Consider the following 21,050-nt stretch of genomic DNA (forward strand, 5'->3'; position numbering starts at 1 on the left):
CTCTACAAGATTGGCCACAGTTTCGCTCCGGTGCGTTTTGTCTACAGTGGGAGCGCAGATCACTGCAGCGCCCCCTCCATCACCTCTTTCATTTGCAAAAACGAAGGTCTCTAAACATAAGCGTAGGGAGCAACCTACAAAAAGATCACAGTGTAGAGATGAGCTGAATCACAACCACGATGGCCACGGTTTGATGGAGGCCAATTGCAATATGATGGTGTACTAGAATATGTCCTTGCTATTTAATGAATCGCAGGTGGTCAACATTCTCATAGCCCTCAACTATAGGTTAACCATATCCTACTTTTTCTTCATGGCCCATATAGTACATTTATTCTCTCAAAGCACATACAATGGTCATTTTAACCTACACCAGTTACACTAACGTAGAAAAACACCGTTGTAGGTATTGCACCTTTCTACACTGGTGTAGATAGCGTAAGATGTATTTAAAACTCAGCCAACACTATTTCCCGAGTTAAGGAAAGCAGTGAAATAGTAATGCGCATAACGCAGGCATCCCTGTGAGGGGTGGCTTCTCTTGAGGATAACAGCGCGGAACACAGGACGGGAGCACAAGATTAGAGGACGACACAACGAGCGCTGTCTTGCAAGGTGCCTCATCACCCAATGGTGCACTTGCCTTGGATACGCAGAATGTTCCGACCGCGTCAAGGAACACAGACGCACGGCGCGAGACCGCACCGTCTTTCCTCTCGGCAGGATTTAGCGGGCACAATATGTTGGCTGCACTCTTTTTAGCGGCAGTGCTGTCATTGTGCTCATTACCCTCGGCGTTGCGGTCACCATCCCCGTCGTCGTCGTCCCCGCTGCCCTCGTCACTTCTCCATGAGTTCTTAGCTCCTCGCTCTTCGAGTCACAATATACGAAGCGCTGCTCACGCTACTTCTTCTTCTTCTTTGATATTTGGCACATACCCACGAAGGGGGATTGGCCAGGGTTCAGTGTGGACTGCGAAATGACCTACATAAAGTGAATTAGTGTATTGAAATAATTGACAACTAAACAAAAACATAAGATTTAAGATCACGAGATTTTTTGAAAGAAAAAATATACAGAAAAAATTTTGAATTTTGTAAATTTGGAATACAATTAGCAAGGGAATCTGTCCGTAGCTGTGATGTAGTTATGTAAGTACTGACAAATTTGAGGCAACGTAAATTATTTCGCACTCGCACCGAAGGAGAGTAGAAGCGGGACCGACAACGTAAATCCCAAGCGTGCAATTGGAGTTCCTAAATGCACCCTCCTCTGCTGTGAAAACCTTCGGCAAGCGAGAAGGAAGTGATCAATATATTCAATTTCATCGTAAGCGTCCGCAAAGTTTGTGTGCTGATCCCGCATCTACATAAATAAAGATTTAGACAAGGAATCCTGCATCTCAGGAGAGTCATCGTTACCTCACACTGCCGTGATTTACATGAACGCACTTTCCATGAGTATATCAGATGCTGGTATTCGGCTGTAGATAGCAAAGAATTATCGCATGAAGCGGCTAGGTATTGATATCGCTGGAAACGGGACATTCCAAAAATGGTGGTATTAGGGATGGTACATGAAACAGATGCATCAAGAGCTGATTTAGCCAGGAAATCTGCCTCTTCGTTCTGGAAAATACCGCTGTGACCGGGAATCCAGATGAAGCGTATTTCTTTCACCCACCCCGGTATGAAATGAGCGGCTGAACAGAGCATCCCGTGCTGACTCTAGTGACAACAAAACAAAAAGAGAGTCTGATAGAAAAATTATTTTTTATGATTGCAGGGAACTCTTAGTAGTGCTAGCCCAATTGTCATAAACTCTGCTTGAAATATCGGTGTGTAATCCGGGACACGCACCGAAAAACTCCAGGAAAGAGACTCTGAAAATATTCCAATCGCTGCTTTGTGCGCAATCACAGACGCATCAGTGGCAATTACAGTGTGATCAGGGAACTTTGCAAGGTGTTTACATAGGGGACTTGATATTAGACTTGAGGGTAAGTGCTTCACGTTAGATGGAAATATAGAATCATAATTTATATCCGCAAAGGACGTTGAGCAACTAATAGGACATATAGAAGCAAGGTCCACACCAATGTTCGCTAAAATGCTCTGCGTGAAAACAACCTGGGGTTTGCAGACTCTTGGCCACTGGTGAGTGAGAACGAGGGCGGGTTTTGACACAAAAATAGGTATAGCCACACCGGGAGTAGCCTCAAATGATCGCAAGAATGATCTGGCAGTTAGAAGGGGGAAACGGGAGTTAAGGTCCGGAATGAGGGCCTCCAAGTACAGAACAGTGGTAGAGACTGACTGAGGAAGCCCTAGGAAGAGGCGCAGCGCCCGTCTTTCTAAAAGCAGCAAAGGATGCAGCTTATATTTTGGACACCATAGGCTTGGTACAAAAGTAGAATAGTATCTCGACGCATACCAAATTTCCTGTTACTTATCCGTATCAGCCTACCAAGGGTACGCTCCCTTTTCTGAGCATTAGACTTGATGTGAAGCCTCCAATCCATACTAGCATCATACGTAATGCCTAAATACCGCACAGATTCCACTTGAGGTATGACATCCGAGCGGTAGTTTAACGAAACATATAAGGGGCTTAGGGCTTTAAAAACTAGCACACTACTTTTGGAAACATTTAAAACTAATTTAATAATATCCAACCAGACCTCAAATGCATTTAGGGAAGCCTGCAGTGAACGATATAGGCCATGAATATATTTTGCAGAGGCAAAGAATGCCATGTCATCAGCATATACATATACAGTGACATCAGAATGAACCGGAATATCGCACATTAATATATAAAAAAGGAGTGGGGAGAGCACAGAGCCCTGAGGCACCCCTCTTGTCTGTGCATAGGTGTCTGAGATTAATGAGCCATCAGTGCTAAAGAATTCACGTCCTTTCAAAAATTCCCTGATCCGCGCATAAATGTAGAACGGAGGACGTAATAATGACAAATTGTTAAGTAGAATGGAATGTTCAATGCTGTCATAGGCCTTAGCAATATTGAGCGTCACTAACGCTGATACTTCCTTGTTGCACATTGCAAGGCGAATCCTGCTTTTTAAATCTACATGTGCAGACCATATTGAGCATCCATTGCGGAAACCAATCTGGGAAGAACTCAAAGCATTAACCTCCGAGATATGCTTTGAGAGGCGGCCATGCACAATTCTTTCTTTTAATATTACTAGATTCGAAGTCAAAGCTATCGGCCGAATGTTTTCAACATGAAATCCTTTAACAGGGTCTTTCAAGAGCAATATAATTTTCACCACTTTCCAGACGTGCGGCAGCCATACAGATTCTAATAGTTCATCAACCAGATCAAGGAGATCCTGAGTGAAATCATTTGCTAAAATTTTGAGCACACCTACCATAACCCCGTCCCAACCTGGAGCCGAATTTTACATGGAAGAAATCACAGATAGGAGTTCTGACCTTTCAATCTCAACATAGTCTAAGCAGGAAATGGAAGCGTGCAAGGGAACTGTGCACTGCTCCTGGAAACGTAATGCTAGACCTTGTGCAATTTGTTCCAACTCATCCTTTGCCTCCTGTGGAGACAACACTACTGAACTTAATGACTGATAAAGGTGCTCACGCTACTATAATCATATTGTTACGAAGAAGAAGAACGGCAGTGGCGCGAGCGAAGCCCTCGCGCTAGGCCAGCCATTAAATCATACTTCACCCTATCACCATGTTCTGCTGTCTACTCGCTTGTCACCACGTAACATATTAACACGCTTGGAGTGTAGTGCGAAGTTCGGCACCGATGCAGGCATTGAACACTGCTTAAGCACACACATACGGCGCTCACAACTGTCTTGGAATAAGAATGGGGATGTATTATTTAGACGTACCGGATTCCACTCTCTTTTTAAGTAGGTGACCTGCCACCGGTGTCAATCGCCATCACTCAGGAATGTAGCTACTGTCCCCTGTACAAAAGCGGAAAATACACTCACCGAACAGAAAAGACTGAGGGTTAAGTAGATCCTCAGTGATCCGACGGTGTAGAACTGAGTTTCTGCTAACAAAGGATTCATGACTAGAGTCTGATTTTTGGGGATCAATGGCCAATATTGTAATATGACATCGGACACCTGCAAAACTAAAAAGGTACCATGAAGACCAACATATACACAAGATCATTCAGTTCAGTTCAGTTCTTCAGTCGTGTCCGAATCTTCGTGACCCTATGGACCACACCACGCCACGCTTTCTGGCGCCACGCTCACTATCTTCCTAACATCTATCTTCCTAACATCACATAACTTCATCTGCAGCGCCTCGAGGATGCCATCTAAACACCGCGTTCGCTGCCTACCCCTTCCCCGGTGACCCTCAACCTTTCCCAACATCAAATCTTTCTCCAGCGGCTCCTCTTTTATCATCCGATGACCAAAGTAGCTGAGCTTTAACTTTAGACTTTGACCCTCCAATGAGCAGTCAGCGTTTATGGTCGACAATATCGACTGATTTGATCTTCTGGCCGTCAAAGGAACTCTTAAGTGTCTTCGCCAGCACCACAATTCAAACGTGTCAATTCTTCGGCGGTCAGCCTTCTTCACAGTACAACTCTCGCATCCATACATCGCAACTGGAAAGGCCATAGCACGAGTTATACGGATCCTGGTTGAGCCTAATGTCTCTGCTCTTTACTAGGTGGTCAAGGCTAACCTTTCACAGAAGCAGGCATCTCTTAATTTCATGGCTGCAGTCCCCTTCCGGGGTAATCTTGGAGCCCAAGAAGAGAAATATGTCACAGCTTCCTCTTCTTGTCCCTTGATGGGCCAGGATTTGATAGGGCAGGACGCCAGGATCTTTGTCTTTTTAATGTTCAGTTTAAGCCCATACTTCTCACTCTCATCTTGAACGCGCATCAGAAGTCTCTTGAGTTCCACATCACTTTCTGCTATTAAAGTGGTACCAACCGCATATCTGAGGTTGTTGATACGTTTTCCAACAATCTTCACTCCAGCTGAAGAATCGTCCATATCGGCCTTCCTCATGATGCACTCAGCATATAGGTTAAATAGGCAGGGAGACAGTATGCAGCCTTGTCTCACTCCTTTCTCAATCGGAATCGAATCAGTAAGACCATGCTTATTTCTGACTGTGGCCTCTTACCCTTCATACAGGTTCCTGAGGAGACAGATGTGGTGAATTGGAACTCCCATCTCTTGGAGAGCTTGTCACAATCTGCTGTGATCTACGCAGTCAAACGCTTTCGCTTAATCAATAAAGCAGAAGTAGATAGGTTTCTGGAACTCTTACGTTTTCCACGATCCAGCGAAGGTTGACAATTTGATCTCTAGTTCCTCTGCCCTTGCGAAATCCAGCTTGCACGTCCGGAAGCTGCCGATCCACATACCGCTGCAGCCTACCTTGGAAGATTTACAACATAACCTAGCTAGCATAAGCGCGATCGTGCGGTAGTTGGAACAATATTTGACACTGCCTTTCTTTGGAATGAAGCTGTAAACTGACCTCCTCCTATCCTGTGGCCACTGCAGGATTGTCCAAATTCTGTCATAATGTATACAGAATGTGAACAGCTTCATGGTTGAGATTTTGAAGCAACTCAGCTCAAATGCCATCTATTCCGCTAACTTGGTTCTTAGCAAGGGTGGCTAAGGCCCATTCAGCTTCACTCTTCCGGATGCCCGGCTCGAGATCAGTAATCACAACCTTCTTATGTTGCGTTTGCACATCCGGGTCCTTCTTGTACAGTTCTTTTGTGTATTCCGCCACCCGTTGTTTATCTCTGAGGCTTCAGCGAGGTCCCTGCCTCGTTTGTCCTTTATCACACGCAGCTTTGCACAGAATCTTCCTTTGATATCTTTGATTGTCTTACACAGAGCTGTTGTGTTCCTCAATTGGCTGTTGTCCTCAACTGCTGGGCACTGTATGTTCAGGAAGTCATTCTTATCTCTCCTAGTTACTTTCTGAAGATCCGCATTGAGAACCTGGTATCTTTCTCTTTCCCTCATAACGTTTGCCATCATGCTTTCCTCAGCTATTTGCAAAGCCTCTTCAGATAACCAGTTTGCTTTTTTGCAATTCTTTCGCTTTGGAACTACCTTAGTAGCAACTTCTTGTCTTATATCACGAACATCAGTCCACATCTCTTCAGGCTCTCTGTCTTCTAGATCTAATTCTTGAAATCGATTCCTCACTTCCACAGCGTATTCGGATGAAATTTGAGCGAGATTATACCTGAAAACGCCTTCTAGTTTTCTGCGTTTTCCTCAATCGAAGCTTAAATTTGGCAAAAAAGAAGCTCATGACCAGCGCCACAAACGACGCCAAGCCTTGTTTTACTGCTTGTGTAGCGCTTCTCCCATCTCTGCCTGCAAAGAATATAATAAATCTGATTCCTGTACAGACCGTCCGGTGAAGTCCATGTGTACAGGCGCCTCTTGTGCTGTTGAAAATGAGTATTCGCTATGGTCAGGCTGCTTTCTTCACAAAACTCTATTAGCCTCTACTTGTAAGATAATTAGTGGCACAAAAAAATGAGACGTATAGAGGAATTTTTAGTTCTTTACTGCAAAGTCTTCTATAAATGGATTGCTCAATAAGCACTGAGATTGATTCTCTATACCAATAATTTCAGACAAACACTCATCAGAACTTTTATCATTTTTAATTTTCTCTTCGCTGATCGAAATGCACTTTTCGCTCCATTTCTACCATGCTTGGAAAACACGGGCGAAGCCCTTTTTCTCCACTTGTTTTCTCCCCTTTTTCTCCACTTCTCCACTTGTTTTCTCCACTTGTTTCTCCAAAGCATTCACTATGATCTGCGCCATGTCAAAGGGTCATCCCTTTTGTTACTTTTTTCTTTGACGAACCACATCAAATCGTAGGAGGTCATTTCAGGACTGTAATTATGTGAGGGAATGTAGCAATTATTTACCGAGTAAAAAATTGGACCAGAGTATTCGCATCGTGGACACTTGAATTGCGGTGATGCAATTTGCACTACCGGTATTTGGTTGCACCATCAGCATTTCCAAAACACCAATGCAGCAGTATCTGCTTTTACCATCGGTCCCATAAGAACTGCATAGCTGTTCCTTTGTGTTCGAAACAGTGTGATGACCATTGGCTTGTATACCAACATTTGCACTTTAGCGTCAATGATCGAGGGTCTCCATTTCAACCCACTGAGTGCTTCGACACTTCCTCTCTGTACCATACCAGTATACCCGGTCCCGTCTGCAGCCGCTCTTCCGCCGCCGTTCACATTCCTCTCCTACCCACCACTTCTAACGGGAGAAACGTCTACACAATTTCGCTTCTGGATTCGCGTAAGGGGTTTAGATAACCGCTGTGCGTAGATTCTTGACATCTGAAGATATCCATGCAAAATTCCCTCGGTACAACATGCCAATAAGAGGAATCGCCTGCTATTGGCATGTTGTATGATAGTGCGGCGTTCATCAGTTTTTATTATATTATGTGTAGTATTTATAGTTTCCTCAGCAACCCCCGTGACAGATAAGTTATCACTTCTGTGCAATTGAGGGCGTTCCCTGCCGTATTTCAGTATGCACAACCGAAGACAAGTTTCACGAGATACGACATCCTCAACAAGTGCACATTTCTCGTCAATATTTTTCTATGGTAATTTGGTTAAGCCGTAAATAAAACAAGATAGCATAGCGTCGTTCACGCAAGGCCACATGGCTCACAAAATAGGCAAACTTAAAGGTGATGGATTGCTCTCTCCTATGTGAATAAATATTTCTGCCGACTTTTTAGAGCCAAAGGGATGAGGCATATGGTGTGATATTAATGAAGTCGCTATGTTTAGGAAAATGCCGAGATATGGCGCAGCGATCACACGGTAAAACGCCGTAGGCTCGGTCTCAGTTTTTATTGAACAACCCTTTGCAACCCTGTGATACGCGAAGGTCTATTTTGCAAAGAAGAAACCGTATATCATTTGCGATTTTCACTTTAAGGCTATGCTCCCCTGCGAAATGGGGATTACCAGTAATCAAGAGGATAAAATTATTAACTTGTTATTTGCAGATGTTACAGAACACCCAAAATGTCTATTAGAGCGCTTGGTAGTCTTATTTATGGCATTAGGTGTCTGCAAAGGTGCTTACCTGGGCAGCATTGCGTCACAACGAAAATCTTTTTGACTTCTGCAGCATTAAATGCACATAAGTCGCCTGTGTTTGGTGCAAACGTGATTTGAGCGACGCCAGTTTGCGATTGTCCAATTCGGAAAGCCTAACAAAGGATGGTTTTGAATGCGCACTATCAAGGTTGGGTATTTCGAACTACGCTGCCTATTATGAAAACTTAGAAACTAGGCCAAACTTTGCTATTTTTTGCTTTCATTGCACGCTATAATATCTCATTTGATCAATAATAACCCAGTTGATTAGTGAATCTTAGCGAGAAGTAAAGCAGTGCCTTTCCAACAGTGGTTAGAGCGCCCGTCTCAGCTGCGGGAGGTGGTTAGTTCGAAACCGGCCGCCGGACACCCACCGGTAAAAGTGGGTACAAGCGATCCCCGGCCTGGCGCTCGGCTTTTCCAGGGGTGTGCGTTTGGGAGAAGCTCCGTAAACCCCGCTGTGCGCCCGTCCTCCGCAGTGGGCCCAAACCCAGTTTCGAACCCCGCAGCCTGCAAAGGTGGTTCTGTTTGTCTTGCAAAGGTACTTCCTTTGAGCCTCACCTGAAGTGCTCCCTTAGAGCCTCAGTTGCAGCAGTCCCCCCAAAAAAAACCGTATATCATTTGCGATTTTCACTTTAAGGCCATGCTACCCTGCGAAATGGGAATTACCAGTAATCAAGAGGATAAAATTATTAACTTGTTATTAGCAGATGTTACAGAACACCCAAAATGTCTATTCGAGCTCTTGTTAGTTTTTAGTTAGTTAGTTTAGTTTAGTTTAGTTGTTTTTAGGACTGCTGCAGCTGAGGCTCTAAGGGAGCACTTCAGGTGAGGCTCAAAGGAAGTACCTTTGCAAGACAAACAGAACCACCTTTGCAGGCTGCGAGGTTCTAAACTGAACTGGGTTTGGGCCCACTGCGGAGTAGGGGCGCGCAGCGGGGTTTACAGAGCTTCTCCCAAATGCATACCCCTGGAAAAGCCGAGCGCCAGGCCGGGGGACGCTTGTACCCATTTTTACCGGTGGGTGTCCGGCGGTGGGTTTCGAACTAACCACCTCCTGCAGCCGAGACGGGCGCTCTAACCACTAGGCCACGGCTGCCTAAAACCGCACCTACGTATTCTTCACAGTTCACGAAATCAAACAGTAGACTTTAATAACACACGCCCTCTATATTATCCCCAGTTCGCCGTTTCGCGTTCTGGGGAAATATGTAACAGACAAACGGGTAATGTGGCTTTACTTGTGGGTGTGAGAGTGATTCGGCAAAGTTCAAGTACTAGATGTTCCTGGAAAATACACAATGGCACAATGGTGACCTTCCTGACGCATAGTGTAGTCCCTGAAAATTGTGATGAATATTCTTGCCTTACACTCGTAAGAACCGATTAAGTAAATGCAGGCGAATGTTTGGATTGGTTTGGGTTTTTTTTGCCTTAAAGTCTAAAAGCACGGCCGGTCTCAAAGGACAGCGGGCTTCTCTCCTCTAACGGCCTCATCAATGGGGTGTGTTTCCACCTCCCGCCGCGCCCCGGCTTTGTAGCCACCGGACCACTGCGGCGCCTCTGCGTCCGCCGTTCACGAGCAAAGGAAACGATCGAGCGCTCGCTGTTCACTCCGCCAGATTCAGTTGTAACCGGCAGGTCTTGTGTTGTGTTACTATTCACGTGTTTGTATTTGTTGCGCCGCAGTTCTGGGTACTATGCAGCACCAACTTGCCCCTCAAGCTGTTATTCTGAGGTCCTTACATTTCATCTCTCATGACTTATGAGAAGACACTGTAATCAGCGTCTAATATTTATCGTGTATGAGGAATAAATAGTCAATAATCCTCGCGCCCGCGTGCGTCTTCGTCAGTACGACCGAGCACGGTCTAATGAAGTTTCAGGTCCGCTTACCTAAACACTTTTTACTCCTATATTTTGTACAAAAATAAATGTACCATGCTATGAAGTGTGCCTTTCAAAGATGCAAGCAGATGTAGCGTGACCTGACGCTATGCGTGGCAAACTGATGGATGGAGATTCTGTCAACCGCTGCCGTGTTCGTTTAGAGCAAAACAGGCACCGGCGAAAATTCGTGGCGTGTTTCATATTAGGAGTAAGGAACAGACATTTACGCATATAGGTAAAATATCAGTTGTCTAGTGGAGTGGATTTCGGTTCCCATTTTCCCTCTTTGTTTTTTGTTGTTCTTTTGATAATTTTCATGCCATTGTTGTTTTTTGTTTTGTTTTTTCAACTTTTGCTCCTTTTTATTTATATTTAAGCATTTGCTGGTATGGTCTCCCTCTGCTTTTTTTTTCAGTTGTTCGAGAGAACAAATAAACTGGTAAATGTGCTGTTCTAGCTTCGTTCAAAATAAAACAGTCGGTGGAACGACAGCAGATGTCAATCTAGTCTCACGACTAGCGCGCATGCATAATATACGTAGTCTGTTTAATACATAGATAAACAACAATTTTTAATTACCGAAATGACCATAAACAGTTATGCATAACTAAAAAGAGCGGCAAACAATAAAACAGTTGTCCTCCAAAATTACACATTGCACTGCATATTCATCAATTCCACAAAACGCGATTTGCGGCTAGCAAATTGTGTCTCATAATCTTCCTACACGGCTCGTGCACATAAAGAGCTGGCCTCTCGTTCCATTCTACTACTTTCTTGGCATAATTGACAAGAAGGATTCTGAGAAATGTTTCAAATATTAAAGAAGCGAACCTTATACCATGGCTTTCGTCAATTCCGGACAACTCAGCCATGGTTGATTCTGAAGTGTTTGTTGAACAGGATTTGAAGTACTTCGAGAACATTTGTGTGGCAAAGGTGCACTACAGGTTCTTAAAAAAATCGTTGTTCAATAGGCCAACAAACTCTGGGTTTGGATGATTCGGTCCAACTGGAATATTGTCCTCGTAGAAGAGTGTAGATGGGGCTGCTCCTTTCACTAGTTCCAAGAGCGATAGAGCCAGCGTGACACCCGAAGTCACTGATCAACTGAACAATGTATCCAGCGGCGTAAGGTAAACCGAAATATGGTCGGTGTGTAATGGGATGACAGAGATACTATTACTGATTACGGCAGAGCAGGAATGATTTCTTCGGCATTGACGCAAGATGCCCTGATTTTGCTACCAAATGCAACGGCCGTCTTGACAATGTGGTGAAGAGCCGCTCTTATGACCCTCGCATCTAGCATGTCGCTCCCTCTGCGCATTAGTCTTAATTTCCCCAAAAGAGCCTCAATAAGTCCACTATTGAGTTCCCTGATGAGGGCGGAGCCTTTCCATAGGCGATATTCTACCACTTTTACAGTAGACATCGCGGTGAATAGCAGTGCTTGATATGTTTCTTCCGTGAAAGTGTCCTTTAACGCTTTAAAAGTTTACTGGATGATTTCGATATAGCAGGTTAACTCATTTGTTAGCCACTGGAATTGAGCGTCGCCTGCGTCCTTTATTGGCCTCTCTTTACCGCTTCCAGCACAAGTGATGTCATGAATATAGAAGTATTGTTCGATGGTTCTCATAATAAGCATAATATCAGGTAAAGATTTCATTCAAACATTTTTTTGCAAAATTAAAATATTTTTAGAATACAACAACTCAGTTGCTAATTTGTAAATCATACTAAAATTGAAAAGTCAACTTTAGAGTCTTTACTTTGACTGTTATATCAATACTTTATGCCATGCAAGCCTTATGCAACTGCAACTTCCATCACATCATCGGTGCTACATGGCTGGTTTCGCATCTAGCGCTGAAAGACGGCTTTGCCTTTGCAGGCGAGTTGCTGTCATGTTAGCCTTCAAGAAGCTTCGACGATGTCATTACTGATACAAATTTTATTGGTGTTCTTATACAGGCTTGGAAAAAATTCAGATTCAAATGATCAAAAGCAGCCAGCATGCCGCAATGTACGTAATATGCTTGTCGATCGTTTTTTGAGCAATGATATTTTTTGCTTAAAAAGTCCGGTCACGTGTGTAGTACGCTGACGAAATGCCGCTGCAGCATCTACCTTCTGTGTTCTTTCATTTCGAGGCTGCACTCACAACAGAACCCTCGTGCGACAGTGCGAAACCAGGCAAAAGCCACTAGCCGCCGCTGAGGCAGATATGGAGCGAACAGTGAGCAGGTAGCGCCCCTTACGGCGGCCGAGAGCTTAACTCAATGAGAAAAGCTCCCATTACGCTCTTTCCCTCGAGGCCGACCGTGCCCCAAGCGACACAGGGTATAAGGGACGCCGTGATAGAGGACTCCAGAAATGTCGACCCCCTAGGTTTACTTCACGCCCACTTGGCATTGCACAGCACCCGGGTGCCTTGCTCTTCGCCCCTATCGAAAAGCCGGTGTCTCGGCCGTGATTGTACCCTACATCCTTGAGCGACCTACCCACACTACCGCAGTAGCGGGTCGCATGATAATGAAGCAAGCGACCATTTTCCAATGCAATATTTGATTAAATACAGCCTCTTTGGTTCGGGCTTCGTAAAGACGTGAACATTTAAGGGCAACATTATGAACGAGTGTCGCGATTTTTAGCAGGCAGGCGGCCGGCTATTGGCTACAGATTTAAAATAAGCAACCACCAGACTTTGTTTCATAATAAACCAAAACCTTGTTTTAAGGAATTGTCAGTGAACGCATGGTTCAATACACATAAAATAATGATAAATTTGGTCATCCGACACAACAAACACTGCACAAAACCGAGCTGTCACCATAACATTAGTGTCTGTACACAATGAGAGTTCCTTCGGCGATGGCTGCAACACAGGTGAAGCTTTGTACGTGTTGACTCGGAACCATTGATGGCACGTCGTTGAAGGGCTCAGACTGTAGGAGAAACAGCAAGAAAGGGCATTATGAAGTCGTAAGCCAAAGATCACTCGATCTACAAAGCGTCGCGTTAAGACCAGAAGGGGGCGGAAGACGCCAGAGGTGAAGCACAGGCAATCCGAGGGAAAAGCAGCGCAGCACGACACTGAGTCCATCAGTTGCCGCCTCCGCGCTCTAATTCCACGCCCCTAGCCTCACTGTGATCCTTCGCACACCACACTTATTCGCTGCACCGACCTTCTGCATGTGCCCCGGAACTGTCCGGCTGAAGCTCGCGGCGATGCCACTCCCCGCAATTTGTTACTGTTTGGGATAACGCCCTTCGCAACGAGATATTAGCAGTAGCATCGGTTGTTTATGCCAGCAGCTGTGTGGGAAGCAAACCCAATTTCTATCGTTATATCTTAGACGCCATCAAGAGGCCTGTTATTCAACATTAGAAATACATTCCTATACTTAGACGACACATTAGGCCCTTCATTTCATGTCTAAAAATAAAACAAATGACATCAAGACTGCAATAGGTGCCGAAAATCACTGAGATTTGTATGCTGAAACGAATGAGACGATATGATGACAAACAGTAAAGGCCTATAGCAGGGCAGTAATTACTGCCACTGCGTTCTCCTTTTATCCTATTAATTCCTGTGATCGGTGCGTTGTCACTTCCGCTATGTATTTGAACCAAAATACAAGGCGTGCTTTCAATTTTTATATTGAATACACAAGTAAAACTGATTTCACCTATAATACACAGTATTTCTTCTCTTACTTTCACTTTTAACCAGCAAAGGTCGAGACACAGGGAAGAAGTGGACAGGACAAGAGTTAACTTTCTCTTGTATATGTATAGATGATGTGGTGTTCCAGATGGTCCGTTGATCCGGGGACACGTTGCAGGAAACGGACGGGACAACTTTTCGAGCGCTACGGGCACTTTATTAAACGGGTCAAAAACACATTTCGCTTTTGCGAACACAGTTCGCGACTTCCTGCCGCCAGTTGTAAGTCGGCAGTCAGTCTGTCTACCCGTCTGTCTCCGTCTGTCCCCAAACACCCGTATTAAATATACATTTTCAACATCCTGGTTACCGACTTCGTGGCCAATCGGAGGAAAAGAGCTTCTTCGAGCCAATCAGAATGACAAAGCCACATTTTAAATAGCCAATGCAACATCGGCATCTCCGAGATTGGTCCTTCGCGAGCCCCGCGTGCCTCCCACCAATCGTTCGCCATTTCCCCCTGTGGAGACGACGCACAGATACTCTCAAAATCAGGGGCGGGACCAAACAAATTAGCAAAGACACGTAAACGCCACTTTCACTTTCACCAGCAATGCATACACGTGAGAGGGCACCCAGGGCTTCGCCCTTTCCCCCTGTGGAGACGACACACTGATTCTCAAAATCAAGGGCGAGGCAAAACAAATTAGTAAAGACACGTGAACGCCCCTTACGCTTTCAACAGCCATGCATACACGTGCAAGGGCACACAGGGCAGCAAGAAATACGAGGGTAGTGTCCGGACCCCGCTGGACGTAAGAAGAGCGGGAAAAAGAAGAGAATTTATTGCTACCACCTCATCAACACCGGCGCCGTTTGCTGGGGCGATGTTTCGTCAACCGACAGCACAGGATGTGCCCTCCTGTTCTCCCGCGTCTTGGCCGGCTGGGCGTGAGCGCCGCGGGGATATTTATGTTCACGCGAGAGTTGACAGTTCGACGGCGCGGTGCGCGCCTTTCCGCTCGAATTCTACGAAGTCATCGCATTAGAAACGGCACCCCCGGCCCGCGCCGCGCAGCCAGAAACACGACACCGCTTGTGTGTAAACGGCGCGCTTGCCTCTCGAGCGACCGTCCGTTTTCGTGTTTTGTTTTCACAGCTTACGGTTGCGTCGGTGCCGTCCCAACGGTAATGCGCTGAGCAGGGAAGTCATAAACCTTCGCCCGTTATTGGTCTGAGCTGACAGGTTAAACGACGATGCGGTTCGCTCTCCGCAGTCTCCGCGTCGCCGGCACGCCTGACTTGCACGGATCTGTCTTTGAAACTGAAACAACGTGTGCTACCCGTAAGACGACCCTGGGTTTCCCACGCGGCTGCAACAGCAACCAGCATGCTCTTCCGGTCGCACAGGCCAAAGGTCACTGCAGCGTGCACATTTGCAGGCCCCTTAAGCGGTACGAGCGACAGATGCGGCGCAGGTTGTTTTCCTCGACAGTCATAATCCTCGCGTCTGGCGCCGAGATGCCTATTCTGTCTCACGGTCCGACCAAAACCTTCCAAGGTCTCAGCCCCGAACTCCCGGTCAAATAACCTTTCCTCGCGTATTTCAAGTTCAACGGGCGCCCGGACGCGGACTCATAAAAAACCCCTGACAACAAAGTTAACAACCAGAAAGAAAAGACAAACAGAAGAAGCGAGCCGGCTGTTTTGGAGTGCTCCCCTCCTCCACAACTGCCCAGCAACTTAACAACAAGGCTTGACTAACAACTGATTGCTTTTCAGAACGAGTCTTCGTTGTCTTCTTTCGTTCAATAAACATTCAGTTGTTAGTCAAGCCTTGTCATATCCTCTTCTTGCCTGTGCCTCACCCTTTTTCTGGTTAAAAATGAACCCATACCAACTTGCCCAGTCGTCAACTTTGTCTTACTTTCACCGATGATATTTTCCTTGTTATAGTGCGGCCTCACATAAGGATAGGAAGAAAATTCTATTCATGGACGCTGTACACTATTTAGAGAAATGTGCAGTCTCTGGCCCCGAACAATTCATCAGACACTTAAGAGCTATGTTGATCGAGCCATAAATTCTGAAATAATAACAGACACCTAGCGAGGGCTCATGCCATCATCCTTTTTATGAATATGCATCTTCCAAGAATTTTCATTGCTTTTTATTCGACGCTTGCAAGTCGAAAAAAGCTCCAAACAAAGATTATAACGCATCAACATTTTACTGTCATGTTTTAGATATCACACACGTGTTGTATATATGGAAGACTGATAAACACAAGGTCATTTATTGAGATGCACTTTTTAGCATTCGTAGACAGGCCAATACAGCTAGCCTGCTACAGTGTAGTATCGCCTTACAAATGTTTCAGAAAGCCTTGTTAAATGCAGAATATATTGCTCCTTGCCAGTGTTTTTCATTTTCTCCTTCCTTTCTCCTGCACAAGAAATGGATGTTTTACTTCATGTTATGGTGACATTACTTTGATAAGGAACTCAAATGATGAATTGCAAACAATTATAGATGGCCTAGACAGGAAAAGCAGAAAGGTAAAACTAAGAAATAACATGCAGAAGCCTCGAGAATGAACCGCAGTTTGCAATATAGGTATCAAAGCCCTGGAATTGGTAGGCGAATATGTCTACTTAGGGCAAGTAGTAACCCTAAATACGGACCATGAAATGACTATAACTAGGAGAATAGGATTAAAATGAAGCGCAGTTAACAAGTACTGCAGAATATGACTAGCAGCTTAGAACCGGTATTACTCAAGATAAAAGCAGGTAACAGTTGCATCTTAAATCTACAAGCATATGGGGCTGAAACGTGGAGGCTAACGAAAAGATCTCTACTTAAGTTGAGAACAACGCATAGAGCAACGGGCCGGAAAATAGTAGGTGTAGCTTTTGAGACATAGGAAGCGTGTATAGTGGGTTAGGGAAATAACTCTGGTTAATACATTCTCTAATTGAAATAAACAACAATAAATGGGCATGGCCAGGGCATGTAGTGCAAGAAGATAACCGATGTCTCTTATGGTAACAAACTATATTCCAAAAGAAGGAAAGTGTAGCAAGGGACGGCAGAATGGTGGGCAGATTACGTTAAGTTCGCAAGGGTCAAGTAGATGCAGCTGGCACAGGACCTGCTAATTAATGTAATGCGGAAATGGCCTTCCTCTTGCAATGGGCATAACCCGGCTAATGATTGTGATGATGATGACTTAATGTTTAAAAACAATTTTTAAGAGAACGAGAAGTTTTACTTTCCGCAACATATTTGTGCTGACGGTTACCAGCAAATGTAGAATCACTGCTCGTATTTTGCAGAAGACTGAAATACGGGAAGACAACGAAGAAAGTGCACGGTCTGGCAAATGTAAAAATGGTATGTGCGTACTGAATGTGATTACCAAAGGTTGCACAGATGAACAAGCTCCAAACATTGTAAGCCTGTTTCTTTTTTTTTTTCGCCCTTTACAGTCAGCACATCCAACATCGATACAAAAGGCGTTTATGCTCCAGCCTCCTCCTCAGGACTGGCAATATTTTTCACCGCCAAGAGGTTCTATCCGCTGATTCCTTTAAATTCTGTTCCCGTAAAAAGAAATACAAGGAGAGCTGATGGGCGTAAACTCAATCAGAAAATTCTGTTCTGCAAACATGTTTTGTGACCGGAGTCACATAAACAAAAACTTAGGCTACATCATGTCAGTTTACGTATTGTTTGTGTCAGTGAACAAAACTGCTTGCATGTGTAGATGTAACATTTGCTTATTATTGGTTCATGTCGCTTGAATTGTTTACCAGTCTTTTTTTATTTTTCGCGAACACTTCACGTGTTTTAGAGTTAAAGTATTTGGTTTTTCTGCTCGGTTGCGTCGATACAGAAATAGCTGTCTGGCCAAAATATTTGAAAAAAAATAATATCGAATAAAGAAAGTCACAAAAGGGGATCTTTACGGTTTCTATTCCTTTTGTTATCATCGCGGGTCTTGCTTTTTTGTGAAAAGAACAAGACTGCGGTTCACCTAAAGTCCTAAATGGCTTGTTGTTAAGATTCACACAATTCCTTAACGCCTAAAACACGTGTACTGTAGATATGTGTCAGCTGCTAATAACTTGTCTGTTTTCTATTTCCTTATTTTCACGCGCAACTCTCATTTACAACTTTTATGACATGGTATTCCCGATTTTTTACGTCTGTGATCACGCTTTCCTCCCTCCGTGAACGAAATCATAAAATTTCTTTTTTTATCTTCAAGCGATGCACGTTATGTAGAACAATGGGTGTCACACCTTTTGCGGCTTGGTTCCGGTTACTGTTCGCGTCCTTTGACTTCCAGCTCCGCTTCGGCAGCTGCACTAATTCTGCTCCGGTTCGTAGCAGTTTAATAGGGTATGGTAGAAAAATATATTTTGGAAAGCAGATGGGTTTTCAAATCAAGCTTGTTTTTTAGGTTTATTTTCTATGTTGAGTGAGATCAGTAAGTTAATACGAGTATAGTGTTATAAAGCAGATGTTTTAACTTCACCCTTTATATTTTTCGACTCGAAAGGATTAGCAAATTACAGTGAGAGCTGCGAAATAAATCAAACGTCAGAACAGCATAAAACGGATTCTTCCCGTGAGAGGCATAAGACGGCGAGATGGTGGATGCTGTATATGCAAAACCCTCAAGACTCAGCGTTTTAGGAAATCCTGCTGTGTGATAGTATTCCTACCAGTCAGGTTTGTGTCTGTGCAGCATTTCCTAGTACGCAAATGGATTAAGTCGGCACCATGAGGCCGGCCGAATGTATAACCTCCACCTTTTTGCAATCGTACTGGGAAGAGAAGAACGTGCCCCTCATCGCCTGTTACGTACAGACGCATTCTTCTCGGCCCTAAATTGCATGTCCTCAACCGCTGCCGCTCCCGTAGGAGAGCGCGCTTCTTCTTGTGGCCTTCGCAATGGGGTCTGTTTCCACCTCCCGCCGCACCTCGACAAGGTCGCCAGCCGCACCGCTCAGCGTCTGCCACCCCCGTTCACGCGCATGGACAGCGCGCACTCTCTTCCCGCCTCACCCGCATAACTTGCAAACTGCAAATCCTCACATTTCAATCTGTATGATTTATACAGTGACCGCGCAATCAGCGTCTAATTTTTTTGCAATATATGAGGGATAAACTGAAGATAAATTTCGCGCCTGGCGCTCCCATCAGTAGGACTTCATGTTCGCACAAGCCTCCGGATGTGCTAGCATCAAAGGTTTCTGCCCCTAAATTTTCAGAAAGCACAATATTTTTACACCATGAAGTGTTCATTTTGAAGGTACCAAAGTGCCGGTAGAAATATACTCGGTCTAATGCACGCGCTTGGCGAGCATGAGACGTAGAAAATCTAAATTTTGAATAATATCCCGAAATCTCAGTCGCTGCCATTCTCATGAACCAGGTAAAAAAAGGCATTAAAATAATTCCTGGCGCTCTAGGAACTCCAAATGAAGAGCGCAGATGCACTCACAGTTGAAAATGTGGCTGTCCAATGGAGGGAAAATTTCTCATTATTGCATATGCGTCACGTTCAGAGCATCTTAATCGGCTGAAAGAGTGTGTAGTCTCGCGACTGTCGCAGCAACCATTGATCTGGACATCGGACATGTATATATATTCTACAGAAGCAAGGAGAGCGCTAAACAAAAATCATTCTGCTCCAAAAGCGAGCTTTTTTAAGCAAATTTAAGGAAGGAGAAAATCATAATTCCGTTGCTTTAGAGATTTGCCTGCTATTACAACTAAGAACCTCTGTGATGGCGTAGTGCGGGGGGGGGGGGGGGGATTGCATCTGGTGGAATCGAAACTGTCACTATAATGATATGTAGTTTCTAAAGCAGCTCGCCTGCGGCAAATATCGCGGCGCAGGGTACATGACCGCGCTAGAGAGCTTTTCACCTACCGATAGTGTCTGGAAGTGGGCATAACGACTTTTATTGTAGCTAAAATTTCTAAAGAAACACATCCGCGACAGGGATGACCGTCTTATGTTTCATTTGTAGTTCTAAACTGGACAAGTGTGCCAATAGCAGCGGAACTTTGTTCCCTGAATTATTAATTGCTATTTCTTAGTGCTATTCTCACGAGCTGTTTTCAGATGAGCTATGTAACTCACAAAATACGCAAAAAGTTTGTGTCCACGAAAATCAGGCCAGTTCCAATAGCAATTGCCAGCATGCATATTACTAGATATAAAAAATTATGACTTTCATCAATGTCAAATAAAACGGGAATTTAGTAGCAGTAGTCGCATTAGACGCTTCTGCAGGGCGATATCTAAGAGCGCGAAGTGGAAAAGTTTCGTTTTTGATTTCTCGCGGGTTTGATTATGGATGCAGAGGCTATATCTCGGTGGAAGCGATAGCGGCGAGGAGCCCGTGCGCTGCGCAATGCACGGCACAATTAAGAAAACTATAGGTGATCGAAATTATTGAAGGATTTATTTTTTGATGCTTCTAACGGGCAGATTTTGTTATAAAGGCTTGAATCACATGAGAAATAGACTGGCGACATGCAGCTGAAGCAATTTGATTAGGTTTCTTTCATTTCGATGCTGCGCATGCAACAAAATCAGCGGATGACAGCGCGCAACCAGGCGAAAACCACCCGCCGCCCAGCAGTGGGCGCGGAGCGAATGGTGAAATGGTCGCGCCCCTTGCTGCGGCGCAGAGCGTATCTCAAAGAAACGCTCTCTTTGCTAGCGGTTCAGAAGGCCGTAGGATAGAGCGCGCGCTCTCCCTCGAAATGACTGTAACTCACGGGCACGAAAACTGAATATCGATGACCGCTCTCATTGGCAGGGACCGGTTGAACAAAAATAATTTAAGATAATCTGGACAGCAATATACTGTTTTGCGTGAATAGACCATTGGAGCGGGGAGGTATAATCTCTATATAATAAGTATCCCTGGGTTCTAAAAGAGCGGCCTGTACCTAATCAAACGCTTCGAAGCTCAATATTTTTGGAGGAAACGACTAATCCAGTGTTCTCAAAAGCGCTGCCAGTAACGTTTGACATCAACGAGAAAGTATCAAAAGAGTTTGAAAAGTTGAAGCAAGCCAGGATACTGAAAACGGGCACGAAAGTCGACTAGCTAGCGCCGCTAGTGGTGATCTTAAAAAGGCGGCGCATGGTTAAAGAACATGCGACGACTAAAAGGGCCCGATTATTCCTGTTCTGAAAACAAGCCATTACCTTATGTCATTGCCTGAAGGTTGAATTGTTGAAATGGGGTTTCAGTGCATGGAAGAACACCATATCACCGTAAATGAACAGAAA

At 44.7% G+C, this 21,050-nt stretch overlaps 1 protein-coding gene across 1 annotated transcript in view; it reads left to right on the plus strand.

Moving 5' to 3' along the window:
- LOC146171543 (uncharacterized) overlaps positions 1-21,050 on the plus strand; it is a 146,822-nt gene that overhangs the window by 105,742 nt on the left and 20,030 nt on the right. Inside the window, exon 5 of the mRNA XM_084586480.1 lies at positions 17,065-17,181. Within this exon, the coding sequence (XP_084442606.1) occupies positions 17,065-17,181 (117 nt within the window). The remainder of the gene's footprint in view (positions 1-17,064; positions 17,182-21,050) is intronic.

This window comes from Amblyomma maculatum, unplaced genomic scaffold, assembly GCF_055883805.1.
Source record: "Amblyomma maculatum isolate TAMU_Amacu unplaced genomic scaffold, ASM5588380v1 scaffold_20, whole genome shotgun sequence".
In the NCBI taxonomy this organism is placed as follows: Eukaryota; Metazoa; Arthropoda; class Arachnida; order Ixodida; family Ixodidae; genus Amblyomma; species Amblyomma maculatum.